The sequence below is a fragment of the Hyla sarda genome, chromosome 2, assembly GCF_029499605.1.
Source record: "Hyla sarda isolate aHylSar1 chromosome 2, aHylSar1.hap1, whole genome shotgun sequence".
Taxonomy (NCBI): domain Eukaryota; kingdom Metazoa; phylum Chordata; class Amphibia; order Anura; family Hylidae; genus Hyla; species Hyla sarda.
Window position 1 is genome coordinate 462,005,680 of NC_079190.1, and position 23,031 is coordinate 462,028,710.

Below are 23,031 nucleotides of genomic sequence, written 5' to 3' on the forward strand. Positions count from 1 at the left end.
AAAACTAGATGTGAATGCAGCCTTACTCCTGCTCATGTACAAGTAATTTTTATGTATCTATCACCAATATTTCACTAGAAAATAGCATATTACAGCTGCTCAATGTCTTTTTCCCACTTTGAAAGGGTGTGTCCTTCCCTTGCCTGCACTGCAATGACTCCTCCCCCCTCCCTCACTCACTCTGCTGACTTACTGCTCTAGGGAGCCTGGAGCCCTTCTCTGTAACCCTTTCCTCTCTGGTTTTATGCTGTACACACACACACACACACACACACAATGATTATTGGAGAATGCCTGTATTCTACCACCAAAGACAATATGGTGAGTGTATAACTAATATCTTCCTAAATTGCTGCAAAGGTTTAGTGCTAATCTATATGTTCCTATGTCCTATATCCATATTAATGTGTATCATCTCTTGCAGACCTGTAATGCTGGGACCCGTTTTGGAATCGTTGGAGTTTACAGTGTTTGGATAACTCCTTTTTGCAGCAGTGTTACCTTCAACTGTGTGCCTACAGCTTTTGCAAAACTACAGCTCATAGCATGCCCAGACATCCTTTGGCTGTCCAGGCTGCAGTTTTTCAACAGCTGGAGGCACATGTTTGGCAAAACACTATGTTACAGCAGTGTTGCTGCAGGTTGTGTTCCTCCCGCAGCCTTGTCAATCAGCCATCTCGTGTCCATGACCCCATGCTGCTGTGGGCCTCATCAGCATCCCAGGAGGTATGGGGACCCCAGGTGGAGTGTTTTCAGAGGTAGTTTTCTTTATTAAAATGTGAAAGTATATAACAAAAACTATTGTTTTGCCAAGATGTACAACATATAAAAAGCCAGTGCCCATTTAATTTAGCTTGACATTACTGAAATGTTGTCACATTTAATATAATTAATACAATTATCTTTATGTTCACCTTCCTTTGCTCTTCTACGTTGAACATAATGGACATACAGTGAGTCTCTTTTCGACTATACTAATAACTGTAACAGTAAGTACACTGTTTCCCACATTTTGAGAAATCAATATAAATAAACTCTACATTGAAACAATCTTCCCTCTCACTGATTTATACATTCTAGTAAAACCTTCTAGCCTACAGAACTAGGCACCGATAATTTGTGTATCCGACTATCAGGACTGAATCCTAATAGAAAAGTAAGTGGCTCAATAGAAAATTCCAGTCTACTCTTTTATGCATAAACCCTGCAATTTTTATTTTAGAGACTTTTGTGCTAAATGAATGTTAAAAATAATGGATCTGCAAAGGTTAGAGCACCATGTCAATGCTTACCGGCTGCGGGTGGTTTGAAAGATATTGGAAAGATAATCTTAGATTGTTCTATGGTATCTTACTGTCGAAGGCTTGTCAGCTTTATGAAAGGATAATTTATGTTAAGCACTAAGTTTTAATCTTTTATTCTGAGCAGCACTTTGCAAAAAAAAACATCTCCCATCTCCGAAACACAGACAGACAAAGAATTTCGGGTTATTACGTCTCTTATTAATGGCATGGGCCAGATGTGCTTTAGACAACTTTTTTTTATTTTTAATAAGAACATAATTTATTGGAGTTGAGAATAACTTGGTTCATATTGATGGAATGGTTAATGACTTTCCTAGGCTGAAATATAAAGTATTTGATAGAACGTGGCCACGGATACTACTTAATTAGCTTTCCCCAACTATCTTCCCTCATGCTTATGTAGAGAATGTATTACCACAAGACTGTTTTGTAATTATACCATTCGCACTCGGCTGCCGCACGGAAAAGACATATTTCAATATTTCGCTATGTGAATGGGAAAGGTTCTGCTTAGTGCTTCAGTTTCCCTATCTATCTTCCCTTGTGTATCCAAGTTCTTCTCTCAAATAAAGTTGAAAAAAGTTCTTCATCTTAAAGGCATAGTACTAATAGTATATCCCTTAGTTTGTGTCCACACGGTGTAAAATTTAAAGGGGTAGTCCAGTGGCGAAAAATTTATCCCATATCCTAAGGATAGGGGATAAGTTTGAGATTGCAGGGGGTCCGACCGCTGGGGCCCCCGCGATCTCTCTGTACGGGGCCCCGGCTCTCCGCCGAGATAGCGGGTGTCGACCCCCGCACGAGGCGGCGGCCGACACGCCCCCTCAATACATCTCAATGGCAGAGCCGGAGATTGTCGAAGGCAGCGCTTCGGCTGTGCCATAGAGTTGTATGGAGGGGGCGTGTCGGCCGCCGCTTCGTGCGGAGGTCGACACGCCCCCTTCCCGCGGGCTGTCGGGGCTCCGTACAGGAGATCGCGGGGGGCCCCAGGGGTCGGACCCCCCGCGATCTGCAACTTATCCCCTATCCTTAAGATAGGGGATAAGTTGTAAACCACTGAGTCACCACTGGACTACTCCTTTAATGTCTGGGTAGGGTCACATGCTCCATATTTTGCTGCATATTTGCTAGTGCATATTTTCAAACCTATTGAAGTGAATAGCTGCAAAATCAACACAACAAAATACGGCCAAAATGTGACCCTACGCTTATATATTCATTTTCTATTTGTATTTTTGCCCATAATTAAAAAAATAAATAAAATGTGACGCAAAAGACAGATTATGCGGCTGAAAATTAGTATGGAATATAAAATACAACGGCCGACTTACACTGTGTGAACATAACCTTAGAAAGGCATTTCTACATCAAAAGATGAACATAACCTCATAGCTATTTTAACTCCAACGCAGTTAAGAATCATGAAGAAGAAATTATGTATATTGAATGATAAGAAACCGCATAGTGGGAATGTGGCATAAAAAGTGAATGTATGATGGATGGTGAAAACCGCATAATGTGAATATGGTAAGAAAAAGTTTAGCACATGAGGGAGCACAGGCTGCCCTGTGCACCCTCATATGCTAACCATTTTTTGGGTTATGGGAGGGGGACCTCTTCTTGTCAGATCATGGGGGCCTTGGGATGTATCGCATTCTGTTTTGTGTGTGGTACATTGACTATGTCCTCATGGTCTGGCAGGGAGATGAGGCACAGTAAGGCAGAATTATCTCTGGATTGAAAAATAATAAAAATATCCATGTGATATATAATTACCATCATGCCCATATAGATTTCCTCGCTATCACATTAATCAGAGATCCATCTGGACTTATTCAAACAGACATGTACAAGAAACCTACATCCACCAATACTTATTTACATGCATCTTTCTCCCATCCACAGCACATGATTGATGCCATGCCAGTTGGACAATATTTAAGCGCTCGGCTTATTGTTATCAGAGATATCATTCCAATCTCTGGCTTATGATTTACGCAGAAGATTCAGAAAAAGAGGCTACAGTTAACAAAGTTTAAAAAGGACAGGAAAGAGAGCAATAGCCACCCCAAGACAAGAACTTTTGCAGCCAAAAGTGAGTAGTGATGATGCACAACCATTGAGATGTGTTACGAATTACAATTCACTGTGGGTAAACATGAAGAAATGTTTAGAAAAATATTGGTCTTTGTTGACAACAGATCCAGTTTTGAAGCAGTATGTAACTCTGAATCTTAAAGGGGTACTCCGGTGCTTACACATCTTATCCCCTATCGAAAGGATAGGGGATAAGATGCCTGAGACGCCAGAGCGGAGCGTGACGTCACACGGGGGCGGGGGCGTGATGTCACATGCCGTCGGCCCTGCGGTCGACCGTAATCAGACCCGGAGCGAACACGCTCCAGGGACTGATTACAAACGGGGTGCCGCGTGCATGATCCTGGGAGTCCCCAGCTGCGGGACTCCCGCGATCAGGCATCTTATCCCCTATCCTTTCGATAGGGGATAACATGTGTAAGCACCGGAGTACCCCTTTAAACCTATTGCCCACCATTTTGTTAAATATCACAACTGTGACTACTTACTCTTGAAAGTGAGAGGGATTGAATCTGTGAATCTAGGGATTAGTGGTGATAATGTTGGTAAAATACTAGCCAAAAAAGAAAGCCGATGGATCTGGACCCTGGAGCTCTTTGCTCCATTTCTCTGACTGTTTTGCTTTCCTCCCGTTGGTAAGCTACTTATGTGTTTTTAAGTTTAAGTATTTTAATTTACTTTATATTTTTTGTCCCAGAGTTCCTAATGCATTGTCGGTGTTATGTCGAGAATGTACATAACACCTGCAATCCATGCAAATTTTTTCCTATCATACTTACATAATTTGGTTTACACCATCTACCACCACATTTACACTATGCAGTTTTTCACTATCCAATATACACAATCTTTTTCATGATTCCTAACTGAGTTAGGACTCTTTCTTACCATATTCACATTATTTGGTTTTCACCACCCATCATACATTCACTCTTTATGCCCCATTCACACGATGCAGTTTCTTATCATTCAATATACATAATTTCTTCTTCATAATTCTTAACTATGTTGGAGTTATAATTGCTATGAGGCTATGTACAATGAAATATCTTTTAATGGGGGTTACACAGGTTTTAGGCCCTCCCCAGAGGTATGCATAAGACACTTTATTTTTTTTCAGAATTTAGTGTGGGGCAGGGCACGTACGCCGATCTCCTAACACGTGACACAGTGGTGTGTGGCGTCATGTTATCTGATCATGTGACCGCCTCTATGACGCAGCAACCGGAAGTCATTGGCAGTTGGTTTATTGCAGTAAGCGCACCAACATCAGCCCCGCACTCGGGTGAGATTATAAAATAACTATTTTGTGGCGGCAGCCCATTGGATATCATGGACAAAAATACAGTTTCCTGCTGTCGCTGCGGTGTATAGCACTTTAATATTGTTGTAACCATTGAATTTTAATGTAATCTCTTGTTTTACAGTGCAATTGAATTGTACGCACTTTGGGACATGCGTTATGTATTGGTGCTATGTAACTAATGAGTAGGCAATATGTATGACACTTGAGTGACACCCTACTTTTTGTTTATCCCCTTTCTGGGTGAAATTCCTCCATTTTTAATATATTATGTTTCAATAAAGTCTACAGATTTTTGCAATATATTCTCTGAAATTACTCAAACTTTTTGAGTGTTTAGTTCAGTTAGGAGGTCATATAGCACTTTTGGATTATGGGGTTTGATTGTTAATTGATTGTCAACATTATATTAGAGTAGATATTATTCCTTCACATTGCAGTCTGAGATAATTTGTTCTCATTTGCAAGAATGTTGCATCCTAAGTACAGCTGTGACCGACCATGACTTTTTTTTCTCAACGTGTTACTTACTCTAGACTTACATCTGTCCATCACCTGTTGCCAATAAGGGGTTATGGCCTTGGCATCCAGTTGGCAGAAAGTCCATGCTTCCTTTTGGGAGGTTAAGGATTAAGAACTATAGGTTACATTTGGCTCTATGCCCAGGTTTATTGAGTGCCAAAAATATTGAGTAGAATTCACCTCTTGGTCTATGATGAAGTTCTTTGGCCTTTATCAAAAAAGATGTAAGTTCTCTAATGTAACACTACGACTATTTATATTATCTTGTTTTACATCGACTATTCATTATTGCAAACTTCCATCTATAAAACTTGAACCTTCTCTTTGGCATATCTTATTATTAATTCAATACAATGGAATCTTATCTTGAAGTATTTATGAGACTCTGGTGAGTGCTTCTATAATGAAAGTATAAAGTGTCTTTTTTTTTACTGAACATTTTATAAAGTTAATTAAAATTTATTTATCTTGTCAAGGTCTTCCGAGTGCCATATCCAGTTTTGGTTAACAATCACTTTCTTTTACTATTTCATTCAAAATCCCAATCACTGGAAAAACGATACATTCGGATTCCTCCTTAACCCCTTAACCGCTAACTAGAACAAGCAGGGAGATAAGTGAACAGTCTCACGCTTCTCACTATCGAAATGTGTCTATGTGAGCTAGATGATCCTATAGACTTGACACAGAGTTGGAAGAGAACACAGCAAGTGTGCCCTTCTCCCCTCATCTGCTCTAGGTATGTTCCAGGTTTCTTCTTGTATGGTCAGCCTTCTGGCAGACCATACAAGTAAATCCCTGGTATCATTGATCAGTGCTATGTCTATGTATAGCACTGAACAATAATAGCAATCAATAGATTGCTATAAATAGTCCCCTATAGGGACTTGAAAAAAGATAAAACAAATGTCCAAACCATTAAAAAATAATGTTAATTATCAAAGACAGTGAATGATGTCATTGAAAAAAAAAATTAAAGTCCAAAATTGCTGATTTTTGGGATAAAAGTGATCAAAAGGTCATGAAGGCAAAAGGGGTACTGATAAAAAGAACAGATTTGGGGTCACAAAATTAGTCCCCATACAGCTTTGAATACAGAGTTTTTTTTTTTTTTAAAGGTGAATGGAGTAGGGCAATTTTAAACACACTAATTTTGCTTAAAATAATAGAATACTAGAAATAATAATAATAATAATAATAATAATAATAGAAAAGCATATAAATATGAGTATCATTTTAATTGTAGTGACTCACAGAATAAAAACAACATGCCAGGTTTACCGCAAAGTGCACTACGTAACCCCCCCCCCCTGTCCCCCCCTAAAAAAAAATCTGAGTTTTTTTTTCAATTCCCTGCCACAAAAAATATTTTTTTTTGTTTCTTTCGCTGTACATTTTTACATTTAATGGTAAAATGAAACATGTAATTACAAAAACAATTGTTCATGCAAAGAAAAAGCCCTCATACACTGCTCAAAAAAATAAAGGGAACACTTAAAGAGGTACTCCGCTGCCCTGTGTCGGAAGCTCCCCTCGCAACGTCAGGAAGTTTATTTTTCCGACGCTGTGTGCGGGCTTCCGTGTTCACGGCCGCCCCTCGTAACGTCACGCCCATCGTGCCCCCTTCCCATAGACTTTCGCTGAGGGGGCAGGCGTGATGTCACGAAGGGGGCGGGCGTGACATCACGAGGGGCGGCCCTGAACACGGAAGCCCGCACACAGCATTCGGAACAATAAACTTAAGGACGCTGCGAGCGGAGCTTCTGACACAGGGCAGCAGAGTACCCCTTTAAACAACATAATGTAACTCCAAGTCAATCACACTTCAGTGAAATCACACTGTCCACTCAGGAAGCAATACTGATTGACAATCAATTTCACATGTTGTGCAAAGGGAACAGACAACAGGGCGAAATTATAGGAAATTAGCAAGACACCCCTAATAAAGGAGTGGTTCTGTAGGTGGTGACCACAGACCACTTCTCAGTTCCTATGCTTCCTGTCTGATGTTTTGGTCAATTTTGAATGCTGGTGATGCTTTCACTCTAGTGGTGGCCTGAGACGGAGTCTACAACCCACACAAGTGACTCAGGTAATGCAGCTCATCCAGGATGGCACATCAATACGAGCTGTGGCAAGAAGGTTTGCTGTGTCTGTCAGCGTAGTGTCCAGAGCATGAAGGCGCTACTAGGAGACAGGCCAGTGCATCAGGAGAAATGTTGTAGGCCAGCAGTAGGACCGCTACCTCTCCCTTTATGCAAGGAGGAGCAGAAGAGGCACTGCCAGAGCCCTGCAAAATGATCTCCAGCAGGCCACAAATGTGCATGTGTCCACTCAAACGGTCAGAAACAGACTCCATGAGGATGGTATAAGGGCCCGACATCCACAGGTGGGGGTTGTGCTCACAACCCAACACCGTGCAGGACGTTTGGAATTTGCCAGAGAACACCAAGATTGGCAAATTCGCCACTGGCGCCCTGTGCTCTTCACAGATGAAAACAGGTTCACACTAAGCACATGTGACAGACGTGACAGAGTCTGGAGAAGCCTTGTAGAACGTTCTGCTGCCTGCAACATCCTCCAGCATGACCAGTTTGGTGGTGGGTCAGTAATGGTGTGGGGTGGCATTTCTTTGGGGGGCCACACAGCCCTCCATATGCTTGCCAGAGGTAGCCTGACTGCCATTAGGTCCCGAGATGAGATCCTCAGACCCCTTGTGAGACCATATGCTGCTGCGGTTGGCCCTGGGTTCCTCCTAATGCAAGACAATGCTTGACCTCATGTGGCTGGCGTGTGTCAGCAGTTCCTGCAAGAGGAGGATGTTGATACTATGGATTGAGCACATCTGGGACATCATGTCTCGCTCCATCCACCAACGCCACGTTGCACCACAGACTGTCCAGGAGTTGGTGGATGCTTTAGTTCAGGTCTGGGAGGACATCCCTCAGGAGACCATCCGCCACCTCATCAGGAGAATGCCCAGTCATTGTAGAGAGGTCATACGGGCACGTGGAGGCCACACACTACTGAGCCTCATTCTGACTTGTTTTATGGACATTATGTCAAAGTTGGATCAACCTGTAGTGTGGTTTTCCCCTTTGATTTTGAGTGTGACTCCATATCCAGACCTCCATGGGTTGATACATTTGATTTCCATTGATAATTTTTTGTGTGATTTTGTTGTCAGCACATTCAGCTATGTAAAGACGAAAGTATTTCATACAATTAGTTCATTCATTCAGATCTAGGATGTGTTATCTTAGTGTTCCCTTTATTTTTTTGAGCAGTGGATGAGTCTGTAGATGGAAAATAAAAAAGACTTATAACTGTTAAAAATGAAAATGTAAATATTTTACTTCTCAAGGCCAAAATGGTCTCCTTAAGGGGTTAAGAGCTTAATTCATGACAGAATCTTTGTTAAATATATGGAACCATTTCACATAGCATACACACAGCTTTCACATATCTTACCTTGTTTTAGTGAACAAATAAATTTATTTTCAAAATTGGTTTGTGCATATTTTTTTTCCACTTTATTTTTATTCTTTTTATTGTTATAGTTCCCTAATTCTTAGCATTGTAAATAAAGTTGATTATGTGTGTAAAGATAAAAAGCTAGAGTTTGATCTTCATCTGATGCAGTCAATCACATCTACTTCATTGAGTGCACTCGCATCCAATGTTTTCATGTACACGTACATCAGAATTTGGAAAGGACACAGCATAAATTGACTTGCAGAGATGGTTTTGAACGGTCTTCCAGTCAGTAGAAATTACATTATTTATCTCTAAATAAAGGTAAATGGTTTAATTAACACTACTATTAAAATTCAGAGCCTCCCAGAGTTCCTTTTACAATGAATAATGTCTAGAATTTCTTTTAATTTTTCTTTCTTTCTGCTTGTTTGTCAACAGACTATCCCCTTTCCTCCTTTTTGTGCTGATACAATAGAGGCTTTTTATGTCCATAGCCTCACTGGCTCAGTAAAAGCTACTCAACTACAGTATCTTAAATCATATCTGTCATTCCATGAAAAAAATTATGCTTCTGTATGTTACTCATTAGTTCATGTAGATGGTTTTCATGTCTTTCTTATGTGTCTAGCTTCTGTATTTGGATCACAAATTATCTGTTTTGCTACTCACTCATTCTGACATCCACTGCTCAGGAAGGGGCATATCCAAGGCAAGCACAAAGCCCACCCTCACTCACCATGCATTTACTTTCTCCCTGAATCTGCGGTGCTGTGTCTCTTCATCCAATCAGTGCAGGTTGCTCTGTAACCCCCTCCTCTCTGTTTTCAGACAGGAGTCTAATAGACAGGACAGGAGTGAGCACAGAGGAGTTCTGGTCATGCCCTCATTTCCCTGACTTTGTCCCAGTCTGTGCTTCAGCTGGGACAAAGATAATACTGCAACCGGACAGGATTATGTTTTGGGTGGTATAGGGACATCTAGTGTTTTTTTTTTATAATCTCTATCAAAAGTAGACAAACATTTTTATTATATATATATATATATATATATATATATATATATATATATATATATTAATATGTACAACATAAAAAAGTGCCCATTTAAAGGGGTATTCCGGCTGTAAACATCTTATCCCCTATCCTTTGAATAGGGGATAAGATGTATGATCGCAGGGGTCCCACCCCGTGGGACCATGGCGATCTCGGTGCAGCCCTCGGCATTCTGTGCTGGGCGCTGCCTCTGAGACGTGAATGGGATACCACGCCCCATCCATTCATATCTATGGGAGGGGGCGTAAGGGCCTTTGGACAGGGGAAAATATCTATGAAGCCGGAATACCCCTTTAAGTGTATGTTCCCAATGAATAGAAATGCTGTCGATTTTTTTGTGTTTGCGCATAAAAATCCATAGCTATTGTGATCTTATTGCAGAATGTGACCCCTTATTGAAAGAAATTGGAAAATTTTGCAATAAATTTGCAGCGTGTCTGCAGCATACATTGACATTTTGTTAATTTAAGATCAGAACAATTTATTTCCAGATTTCCTACAGATATTTTAGCCAGTATTTGGACAGGATTTTTGGAAATCCCATCCACTTTGCTGCTGGTATAACATGCAGTAAAATTTCCCCAAGTGAATCCATGGGAACATATCCTAACACAGAAATAATCTCTATCTTGACCTGTATCAATGTAGAAAGCTCTGGAGCAGCTGGTAAGCTGATCATCTTATGAATATGTAAAAAAAAAAAAAATTGTGGTAGCATATTTTGATACTTTGGACAATATTCTTGAACACAAATTGGGGCAATTTCAATGAGGTGAATCTGCATCTTGCATTTCTGAGGGGCATTCCCAAGCGGTTGGCTCGGAATAAGTAACATGAGCCTTATAACAGTGTATTTTAAATGTGTGCACTAAAATGACCAACTTACAAGCAGCTTTGTTGGGATAGTTCTGTGGATAGTTTGGGGAGCTAAATGTGCTGTTTGTTTCCCATAATTCAGCAGGTCCTCCACAGTCCGCTAAAAAAAAAAGAAAAAGAAAAATATATTTTAGTTACAATTAACGTTTTTATTTTGGCACAGCACATTAAAAGGGTAATTCAGCTTTTGTTTAGAGGCTCAAAAAGTGAATGCAACTTCTAGTGTCCTACTGTGTTATTCCACAAGCTTATTCTGTAGCCCTAGTCAGGTTATGTCCCCTGAACGGAATGTTTTCAGTATGTAGAATAAGCTAGCCATTCAATATTAACTGAATTATCACTTGAAAGGCCATGGACAACTTTGTAATCAAATTTTTTTTTTATTTGATCCAAGGCAAAAGGTTTAATTCAATATCTGCTTCTACTTTGAGTTCACGGCTTCTATGAAGACCTATGAGTTTCTATAGTTACATATAGAGATGAGCGAATTGAAGCTGAGGAATCCGAATTTGTTACAAATTTCATGAAAAATTCTTGTGAATCGCTTCATTAAGCTCCATTTAGTGTGATCCAGGCTCCAGGGCATCTAAAATGGCAGATCCACATGTGGGGTTATAGGGCAAGGAACGCAGGGAAGGTGGGAAGGCAAGGCGGGAAGGTAGGTAGGCGGGATGACCCTGAATCACATGCAGGATGCAGCCTATCAGTAGCCAATCACCCCTGTGATGTCACTGCCCTATATAATCGGCAGCCATATTCCGTCTCCACACTTCATGCATTACACTGCAGAGAGATAGGACGGACATCGCTGTGTGTGTGTTACACAGAAAAGCTTTTCACCTCCTAGTCACATCAGCTTTCTGGTGGACAGAGAGCAGTGCTTTTTTTCACTGAAAATGATTTTTATTGCAGACATTAACCTCCCAGTCACTTTCTACAGCATTGTATTTCAGAGAGGGGCGTGTGTTGCCTCATAAATTTTTAACAAGCTGCCTCAACTTCATAAACCTTAGCAGATGAGGCAGGAATAATTTTTCAGCACAATTCTGTGTCTTTGTTCCACAAAAGATAATCTGCTGGTTATACTAGTCTGTAGACATTATATTACCCAGCAGTCCATTCATAATAGTCTTTGACAGAGTGCAAATTTGGTTTTAGTACACAGCTTCTTTGTGCTACAGCACTGTTGTGTTTTTTTAAGCATACTGTAGCACATTTTTCTGCCCTCATAAATGGATACCACATACCTACATCTAAATAGTGTACTATTGTGTAGCTGTTAATCTGTTAGGGCCCTAGATAAGGGGTCTCAAACTCCCGACCCGCGGGCCAAAAATGGAACGAAAGTTTGTGGCCCGCACCAGGTATGTGTAATTTGTATTGCCCGACATCCGGGACATGCAGTTCCGGGCCCTGGGCATGTAACTTCTTCAGGCATTTAGCCCTGCTTTGGGCAAGCAGCGCTAAATGCCGGAAGGCTTCACTTACCCTGCCCTCCTCCTCCCGGTCTCCGATTGGCCAGCCGGCCCGAGTCTGATGAGGGACGTTGCGCATGCGACGTCCCTCCACAGACCCGCACAGGAGAACGTCAGTGCCGCCGGAGAGGAGAAGCGCAGCGCAGGACAGGTAAGTGTGTCTATGTGTGGGTGCATGTGGGTGTCTGTCTGTCTGTGTGGGTGGGTATCTGTCTGTCTGTGTGTGTGTGTGTGTCTGTGTGTGTGAGAGTTGGGGGGGGGAATGACAATGCTATCTAATGTGTGGAACCTGCTACTACCTAATGTGGAGAACCTGCTACTACTAATGCAGGGAACCTGCTACTACCTAATGCAGGGAACCTGCTACTACCTAATGTGGGGTACCTGCTACTACCTACCTAATGTGGGGAACCTGCTGCCTACCTAATGTGGGGAACCTGCTGCCTACCTAATGTGGGGAACCCCCAGAAATAGCACCCCCATCATCCGTCAGTTCATGCTATTACCACATGGGGGTAGGGGGAATGGGGAGGTTGCTGGTGGATGATGAGGGGCGCATGATGGGGCATTATATGTAAGGGACGCATGCGGCCCAGCCTCACCCAGCTGCTACCTCCAGTGGCCCCCAGATAATTTGAGTTTGAGACCCCTGCCCTAGATACTGTGAAAGCATATAAGGAGAAAAAGGGGGGAGACAGAGATGGCACTATATAGTGCCGATTATCCGTGATTAGTGGGAGTATAGGTTAGTATGTAGAAAACATGCTCACCTTTGCAGGTTGCGCTGAATGCATACGCAACACTGTTAAGCGTTTTGAGCAGGTTCTTTGGGCAGGTGCATCGGGAGCAGCTGGCCGTCGGTCCCATCGAGGACGGTGGATAATGCAGGGATACAGATGTGGAGGAAGGGAATCCTGACAGGGGTTCCCTTATTCTTCCAGTAGAAAACCGACTTCGGTACTGAGAGCGCTACACCGGTGGCGTGATGACACGGGAGTCCTGTGTCATCACGCCGCTGGTGTAGCGCTCTCAAAAAGTACAGCCAAAAGTACACACCTGCTGCTGTTGTAGACAAATACTGTTTTAAGCGTTGTGAAGCGTATTGTACTCCCCTCATATTCGCACTAAGTATGTCAGGCAGAGAAGTGCAAGGACGTGCACAGAAGAGTGGCAGAGGCCTAAATTCATCACGCGCAGGCAGAGGTCACAGCAGACTAGGGGCGAGTGGCAGCAGGAGGCGCATCAAGAGGCCTGAGTTACCGGTATTCGCTAGCGGTTGTGTCTTGACCAGCAACCCATCTGCCATCATCAATTGGTTAACGCAGTCATCCACTTAATCACAAGTGACATCATACACCCCCAATCAACAGTTGGGTTCCTCAGATCAGACACAACCCTCAGTTGGCATTGCCCGGGAGCAGTTCCTGTCCTCCCATTGCTTCTGTCCTCCACTAAAGAAATATCATATGCTGTGGGTTCAGTTCCACAATTCAGTAAGGATGATCTAATAGAGGACAGTCAGCAGCTACTGCCCAGCCAAGAAGTGGAGGAGACATCCGCCACTTCCTCTGCTAGGCGGGCAAGTAGTGATGAGGAGAGTGACGTGGGAGGCGGTGTTGCCAGCATTTAGGGTCCTGAAGCAGACACTGTTAAGGAACCTGAGGAGAACATCAATGACATGCAGACACTTGTAGATAATGATGAAGCCGATTGCAATTGGGAGCTGGGTGCAGAAGGGGCTTCATCTTCATCAGTAGAAGAGAGTTGCAGGTTGCCCATGAGGCAGCAGCTGAGCCAGCAAGGTGGTAGCATGGTTGGCAGTCAGCATGGTGGCAGAAGTGGAAATTCTGGAGCCAAACGTGCCCAGGGGAGACCACCTGTTTTGCAGCAACCTACCTTCCTGGGAGGTAGTGGAAAAGGGGTTCCTGGAGACGGCGGCAGTAGCAGTCAATTAGTGCGGACTGTTGGTGGGAAAATAAGCTACTCTGCGATGTGGCAGTTTTTCCTCAAAGAAATCGGAGCATGGCTTACTCCACGAAAACTGTAAATGGGAACCATGATGACTGACAATGGGAAGAACATCTTATCTGCGCTGCGACAAGGAAGGCTGAGCCATGCGCACTTTGGTTCAATCTGGTTGTCAAGCGGTTCCTGAAGTGTTCCGCCCATTTTCAAAACATCCTAACAATGGGAAGGAAACGTTGCATGCACTTCAGCCACTCCTACACCGCAAAGCACACCCTCCTTGAGCTGCAGCGTCAGAACGGCATCCCCCAACATAGTCTAATTTGTGATGTTGCCACACGTTGGAATTCCACCCTCCATATGTTGGACCGACTATACGAACATTCTAGCTTTGAGAAACCTATTCCTTTTTCTCCAATCCTTAATCACTAAAGTTTAACAAAGTAACATCTGGTGATAACAGCAGGAAGAAAGGAAAGCTATTTTTGCAAGCATAATACCTATTAAAGCAAATGTTTCATTTTATAACACAAATTATCTGGACAATATATAAAAGGCTACACTATTTTACAAAGGGGGTGTAGATGGTGCCATGACCTCAGTATAATGGGAGCTAATTTGCCATTTGCAGACAAGAATCCCTCTCACACATGTAGAATATATTCCAGCTAATATTTCTGATGAGTTCTTTAACTGCTTCCTTTTATCTTTCTTCTAGAACAATCACAGCGGATAATATCCCTCACTATAATTATACTGGTCATTGTTGATGTTTTCGCTTTCTTCTTACACTTCTTCTCTTGGTGATTCTACTAATTTGATTCTCTTTTAAGTGATTTCCAATTCTCCTCTATAATTGGATTTGTGTGAAAAATAATGAAAATATATTTGTTTGTTTGTTGTACAGCTTAATACTTTTACAAAAAAAGATCTCCTATTTCAGCTTGTATGCAGACTTCCATTATTTACTGAATTTTTCGATCTGAAGAATGTACACTCTTTCCTTCCAGGCTGGGCCAAAGAAACATTGGCTCAAATTTATCAAACTGTGTGTAAGAAAAAGTGGAGGGATTTTTCCACAGAAACCAATCACAGCTCAGCTAAGGAGCTCTGTTTAAGGCAAAGCTGAGCTCTGATTGTGTGCTGTGGGAGTATCACTCCACTTTTTCTTACACACAGTTTGATAAATCTGGGCCATTGTGTTCAGAACACCGGGGCGCCGAAACAGAGATCGCTGGGTTCCCAGCGGCAATACCCCCATGATCAGACATTTTATCTCCTGTCCTTTGGATAGGGAATAAGATGTCTAGGGGCGGATTACCCCTTTATTGTCTCTTTGGCCCAGCCTGAATGGAAATAGTATACATTCTTCATGCTCCCTACCACCGACATAAATGTAGGGGGTGTGGTGTGACATCATGACCATGGCCGCCCAAAACCAGCATACTGAACACAATGTTCAGAACACCGGGGTGCTGGCATAGAGATCGTGGGGGATCCCAGCGGCTGGACCCCGGCAATCAGACATCTCATACCCTATTTATTTGATAGGGGATAAGATGTTTAGGGGCTTAGTACCCCTTTAATGTATCTTTGGCCCAACCTGGAAGGAAAGAGTGTACATTCCTTAGATCGAAAAATTCAGTATCTGACGTGACATCACGCCATGCTTCCTCCATTCATGTCTATGGGTTTTGATTTTGGGGTGCTGGCACAGAGATTGTAGGGGGTCCCAGCGGCTAAACCACCATGATCAGACATCTTATCCCCTATCCTTTGGATAGAGGATAATATGTCTAGGGGCAGAATACCCCTTTATTGTCTCTTTGGCCCAACCTGAAAGGAATGAGTATACATTCTTCATGCTCACTATCATAGACATGAATGGAGGGGGTGTGGTGTGACAGCATGACCACGGATGCCCGAACCCAGCGATCAGTAGCGATGAGCCGCAGGGGCCATATTCGAATTTGCAATATTTTGTGAATATATTGACGATTATTCGTCCTATGTTTGCGAAATTCGCATATTCGCTATGTTCATTCAATCTTTTCATGCGAAAATTCACATGGAAAACGGACATAAAAATTTGCATAAAAATTTGCATGTGAAAATAAACGCAAAAAAAAAATAACATTCGTCATTACGAATATATAGCACTATATTCTGAGTATTCGTGGATAAGATGTCTATAGGCAGAGTACCCCTTTAACAACTCTGAGGAAAATGCAAAGTCATCAATAAAAGAATATTGTGGCCTTCATATATTTGAGTCTGAAATGAATGAGTAGAAATTAATTAGGGTGTGGAGTCTGTGCTGGCATCTGGCAACACAAGTGGAGAGGAAAAAGACCAAAGGATCCAGGCGCTGCTTCATCCAAAATTACATCAAAAGATGCAAAATGTTATTTTAACCAATGAGCTTTTACTGATACATACAGATTACAGGATTATTACGTGTTTCGGGGCTTGCTTGCTCCTTCCTCAGATAATCAAATAATGTGATCACCTGAGGAATGGGCAAGCCAGCCAGGAAATGCGTCATAATCCCGTAATCTGTATGTATCAATAAAAGCTCTTTGGTTAGAATATCATTTTGCATCTTTTGGAGTAATTTTGGATGAAGCAGCGCCTGGATCCCTTAGTCTTTGAACTCTTTGCTCAGTGGTCAGAACAGAGACTGAGTACCACTATACTGCTGGATCAGGTGACTGAGCCCCATTGTAGAGACTTTTTTTGCACAGAATTACAAGCTGCCATTGTTATTACCACTGCTGTTATTCCAGTATATGCCTCTAAGAACCACGGAGCTTTGTGGACATATATATGTTCCCTGTAACCATCAAGCTTTAAGTTTGCCTGCAGTGTCTATCAACCTTTTTTGCTACCCCATCTCCTTGGGAGGGTGGTCCCTCCTGCCTTTACCCTCAACAGATCAAGAATGTCATCATACCTCACATAGAGGGGTGGAGTCCAAGACCCCCACCCATGTTCTACTCTAGCTATAACCAAGCTACTTATTTCAAGCAAATTGTGGACAAAAAGCTACAAATCCTTAGCACATACATTGCAGAAACCTAAGGGTCAGCCTTGAATTTCTGCTTCTGAAATATGCAGTAGATTTTTAAGCAAGGTGTGAACATAAAGGACTTGAGGGAATTATTGAGGTAGAAGTCTACTTCTTATGTAAGCATTCTAATGTTGTATGGCTGGACAACAGATGTTGCCCCTGAGGACAGATGGATCTGGTGTTTTATTGGTGTAAAACTCCATAAACATAGCTGAGCCCAGATCACCCCTTTTTATGTATGTATACCATATGCACATATATCTGCTAAGAGTTACTGCACTTTCATCTCAAGATTCAAAGGGATTCTCCAGGAAGAGGAAAACAGAGCAGTTTTTTTTTTTTTTTTACAAAAATAGCACCACCCCTGTCCTCAGGTTGTGTATGGAATTTCAACTTGGCTCCATTCACTCCAAAGGAACTTAGCTGTAATACAACCCCAACTTGAGGAGAGGGGTGGTTCTGTTTATGGGATAAATAATCTCTGTTTTTTCTAATCCTGGATTGAACCTCTAAAGGGGTACTCTGCCCCTAGACATCTTAACCACTAACCGGCCGTTTGGGACCCCCACCAATCTTTGGCCCTGTACTTCAGCAATCACGCCCCCTCCCATAGACATGAATGGAGGGGGCATGATGTAACAACCTTGGTCTTCTGAAGCCGCCGTTCAGAGCATAAATCACCATAACACCGGGATGCTGGGCCGGAGATTAAGGAGGATCCCAACAACCGGACCCCTCGCGATCAGACATCTTATCCCCATCCATTGGATAGGGGATAACATGTCTAGGTGCAGAGTACCCTTTTAATGCTTAACCAGAATTTTCAAAATTCTCTTTTTTTCTATGTAACAAGTTTTACAGAACTTTATTTGCTACAACTTTATATTGCCTAGCTGCTTTGTGCATTTTCTATCCATGGTGGTTTATTTTCCAACTGTACAAATTAAAGAGAGGCTCCGGAGAGGTTCTGAGACCTTTTCTATCAGACAAACACTTATAATTCGCAATCTCTCAGCACAAAAGGATACAACCTTGAGAAGATTAGGAATGAAGAGACAGATATCATTGCCTACAATGAGTGACACATAATAACTAGTGATTACATAGACGGCAGGAGTAGGTGTTAGTAAGAGAAAAAAATATGACAAGGAAAAAAAGTCAGACAACGTTAATCTCATAAAAATGACAGATGTGCCGATTGTAATGTTGGAGGAATACACAGGATTTAATCAGCCTCATGTTTAGCACGGTTCTGTCAAACATGCTGGCAGGGATATTGTAAAATATTGTGCGTACTATACAATATCCTTATAATCCAAGGATCAAGGTAATTGACCAAGGGTATTGAATACAAGATGGCTGAACTGACCTTTTGAAACAAGTTAAATATATACAAGTTGCGCTTGCTGAATACTATAGATAGAATAGCTGAAGCTAAGAAGTATTTCATGACCATAACTGTCTATCATAACCATATGCTTACATGAGCAGACCTAAATAGAATATTTGGCTTGTAAGGAAGTGTTCAACATCCAATTAGAGTTTAGTCAATGGTATATAAGTTCAAGACTTCAAAGCTGAAAGAACAAAGGAAGCAGGCGGGGCCAAGCCAGACAAAGATAGCCTGAAGGAGGACATGAATGAACGCAGGAATGGATGAAGGTCTCCAGGAAATCCTGTACATCCCTTCAGCACAAGGAGGATGACAGCTAGAGGAAGCTAACAGAGACGGCCATCTAAAAAGGACATGTCAAGATGCATCCACCATGCTGTATGAAGTACTTAGGAAGAAATCCCAGCTGGTGAGACAAGATTTATGGACATGCCTACATAACCCTCCTACATTATTTACTCATGCTAAGGACTACCTTTATATGAAAATTTCTTGTTTTAAGTACTGTTTTTTTATACAAACAAAGAGCTCACTCTCTCCATGGTCAAACCAGGTTATAATTTAGCGTTCAAGTTATATTTAACATTTGGTAAGCCAGCCATTTGTCTTCGTCAAGCTTGAACAGGGGGAGAGGCGAACACATGCCATACTCAAGCTTTCGGAAGACATGAACCTAAAGGACCATTGGAGGACGCCAGGAAAAGTCAGCTGATGACTATTGCTGGAGATAAGACGTGCCAGACACAGAGAAGTGATCTGAACAGCCGTGCGAGCAAAGTAGGCTGATGGATACAAGTGGGCTATCTTGTGAGTATTGCTTTAATTTATTGTATCATGGCAATACAATGTTTTGTGCAAGTTCCAGATTTATCTTGTGATGAGATGGATTTAAAGACAGTATGGCTTAATCTATTCAGAGATTGTGAAACTAAGGACAAAAAATTTGAGAGAAAATGAATATCTGTAAATAGGGAAGTCATGAAATATTTCTCACATGATGAAAATATTCAATAACTATGTTAAAAAAGAATATAATAAGGCTGATAGCAGAAAATATATTGCTATACAGTATGATAGTGACGTAACAGGACAAGCTCAGAATATGTCTGTGCTGACACCTGATACTAATAGTATGTCTCAAGGAGATTTTACTACTCAGTGTAGTGGTGACTTAAGGGAAAAACAGTCAGCTGCTGTGCAGCTCGAAGTGACAGATCAATGCAAATAAAGGAACAGTTTTTAAATGTAAAAGAGCAAGCATATTTAATGCTTGCATTTCATGAGAAATTACATTTAGCAAGAAATGCAGAGATATTTGAATCACATGTAGCAAGATTTGGCCTCACACAGGAAAATATAAACAAACTTTTTAAACTATGGATACGGAAACAATTTGGCGAAGAGTAGAGGTCTTTCCAAAATAAAAATTGGCCTAAATTTACTGATATAAATAGGTTATCTGTACTTTGTGAAGGCTTACATGACAATCCTACTTATGAGCTGTTGACAACATTACGTGGCTTTGTGGAACTGGGCGTGATTTGCAAGCCAGACCGATGCACAAAAAGGGTAGAGAATAAAAGGGGTGGGGCTTAAAATGTGGGTTGTCTTTGTGAGATGGGGTGTGGCTTGCAAGCCAGATTGACACATTCACCAGGAGATGCAGAGCAGAGCTTGTGGAGTAAGGTACTGGAAGCCCCATATACTTGCATGGGACTTGAAACAAACACCCATCATTAAATAAGGGTGCAGTTAAGGGTTAATTTAACTATCATATATTTCTATTTGACATATAAGTAATATGTGTACGAGGTATTATTGAAATATCTCCAGCCGTACGGAAGTTAGGTGGGAACATACATTTCCCATTGATTTGCATGAGACTTTAAACAAAAACCCCGACCCTCACAAATGGGGGTAGTTAAGGGTTAAATTAACTATCCTATATTTTAAGTGGATATATAAGTAACATGTGACCAAGGGTTAATTTAACTATCATATATTTTTATTTGACATATAAGTAATATGTGTACGAGGTATTATTGAAATATCTCCAGCCGTTTGAAAGTTATGCAGAACATATATTTCCCATAGACTTGTATGGGACTTTAAACATAAACCCCGACCCTGGCAAATAGGGGTGGGTAAGGGTTAAATCACCTATCCTATGTTTGTTGTTGACATATAATTAACATATGTGCCAAGTTTCATGTTAATATCTTCAGCCGTTTGGACGTGATGCTGGAACATACACACAAACACACACATTGGCCCTCATTTACTAAGAAAATCGGGTTGTAAGTCTATGTTGCTTTCTTACCCGACTGCTTTTTCCCCCTGGTATTTATTATTATGTTGCATCCTGTTTGTCGCACTGGGTTTTGTTGGTTTTGGTTTCCAACTCCTCTGAGCTGTCGGGAAAAAATCCACAACAATACAACAAATTCGGGTTGGAAACCTTTATAAATACGTGGGAAAGCTCAGAAATGTCGGGTTACGCCCCTTTTTCGGGTTTGGGAGAACCCACATCAGGTCCGTCGGGAAAAAAATGTCGCATCGTGTCGCAGACTGGCGCAGACAAAGATGCGACAAAAAAACCCGACAAAAGAGGTCGGGTTTAGAATAGTAAATGAGGGCCATTGAGTTTTACATACATAGATTTATGGGCATAAATAAATGGTGTTACACTAAAAAAGGTGTCATATCTGAACAAACAGTGGTAAAACTGCTCCCTAGGTCCCCACAATAGTACTTTTTCCACAAGTCGGTGACGGACCCTCCTGGCTGCCCGATTGTGTCTGGGATTGGGTCTATCACCAAGCCTAAGTTGTCTAAGTTTGTAGATTGGTTATTTAGACCCTTGGTTACAGACATTACTTGCTTGGTGAAAGACACCAATGATTTCTAACAAGCAATTGAGATTACCACACGTCCACAACACTTTATTCTGGCCTCCATCGATGTGGAGCATTGCCTCCATCGACAGGGAGCTCCTCGTTCATGAGGGGAAGAGTGAAGATGTAACTAATGTGATGTCCCATTACAGGACATGGTCCTGCACTACACTTAGGCCCTGTCAGGTTGAGTCCTTCGGTGACTGTGGGGCTCTCCTGCAGTGTCCCCCCTGCTGTTATTATAGTGTTATTTATTGTAATGGGATTATAGTCAGTATATCAATGTATAGTCAGTCAGCAAATGTCTAAGGACCTGCGAAATGTCACATGTTATGTTGATGTTATCAAATATTACCCAAAGGGCACCAGGTTAACACATGACCGGCAGCTTGACCAATGGGCCTTGGCTCAGCCCCCTCTATATAAGGGGAGGCCATTACAATCCTCTCTTCTGCCATCACTCTTGCTGAGGAACAGTCGAGACCAGATGTCTCAGTGCTTGCATCCAGCTACCTGGAAGGCCTCAAATCTACAGTCATTCCAGTAAGTCAAGTCTATGTCTGCTGTCATTATCTACCATCTAGTCAAGCCTCAAGTCCATTATCTAAAGTCTATTACAAGTACAACTATCCCTAGCAAGCTGTGATGTCCTTCTGTGTTCCTGGCCACCTCGCTGGGATTCTGGCCTCTAGGTGTGAAGATAACACCTATCTGACCTCAGTAAAGCCTCCGTTAAACCATAACCTGTTTGTGGACTCCTATTTTCACTGCCTAGCTGTTGGAATAGCGGAGATACCGTTTGGGTGGTTCCAGTACCTAAAAACTACTCTGGCATCATGAACATTAAGGGTTAATAACACCTTGCCCCTGGGGTTAATACCATCTTGCCCCATCTACCTACACTGCTACACCCCGTGGTCCCACCATCACCGTGGGTCACCACACTAAATTTATATGTGATGCACTACAATTCGTGCTAAGCTGAAATGTGTTCCAGTTTGATGATGTCTGGTATGCACAGGTAAGGGTTGTGGCCATGGGTATGCACAGGTAAGGTGTGTGGCCATTTGGCCAATATTTATGTCACCACATTCAATAAAAAAAAAGTATGTATTAACCAATCAAAATCCTTTTATGAGCTCCATCCATCAGTATGGCTCGTAGTTGATGTATTTATCATCTGGACTGAAACAAAAGAGAGTTTTACAAGGTTTGTTGCCGCTTTTAATAACAACAATGACGAGAATCTTAAGCTTACCTCGGTAGTAACTGACTCCCAATTGGAGTTTTTACATATGCAGTTGACGAAGAATGCAGAACAGGTCAATATATCCTGATTCCATAAAAGCATGGTGCGTAATTCCATTCTGAAGTTTAACAGTTATCATCCTGCACATATAAAGACCTCATTTCTGTACAGTCAAGAGTGCAATTGCGTAGAATCACAAAAATGAAGAGATGTTTTGTGGGCAGGCTGAAGATTTGTACAACACAGGGGCGGACATATGCCTGTGCAACACTGCTCACTGTTCTACAGCCGGGGCGCATGATAGCACAGCAGACCGACCCAGGTCTGACAAGGGACGTTGCGCAAGTGACGTCC

At 41.9% G+C, this 23,031-nt stretch overlaps 1 protein-coding gene across 1 annotated transcript in view; it reads right to left on the bottom strand.

Annotated features, from left to right (window-relative positions):
* The window catches only part of TMPRSS15 (transmembrane serine protease 15), a 311,771-nt gene that overhangs the window by 199,283 nt on the left and 89,457 nt on the right, over nucleotides 1–23,031 (bottom strand). The window contains exon 8 of the mRNA XM_056560197.1: nucleotides 10,642–10,731. Within this exon, the coding sequence (XP_056416172.1) occupies nucleotides 10,642–10,731 (90 nt within the window). The remainder of the gene's footprint in view (nucleotides 1–10,641; nucleotides 10,732–23,031) is intronic.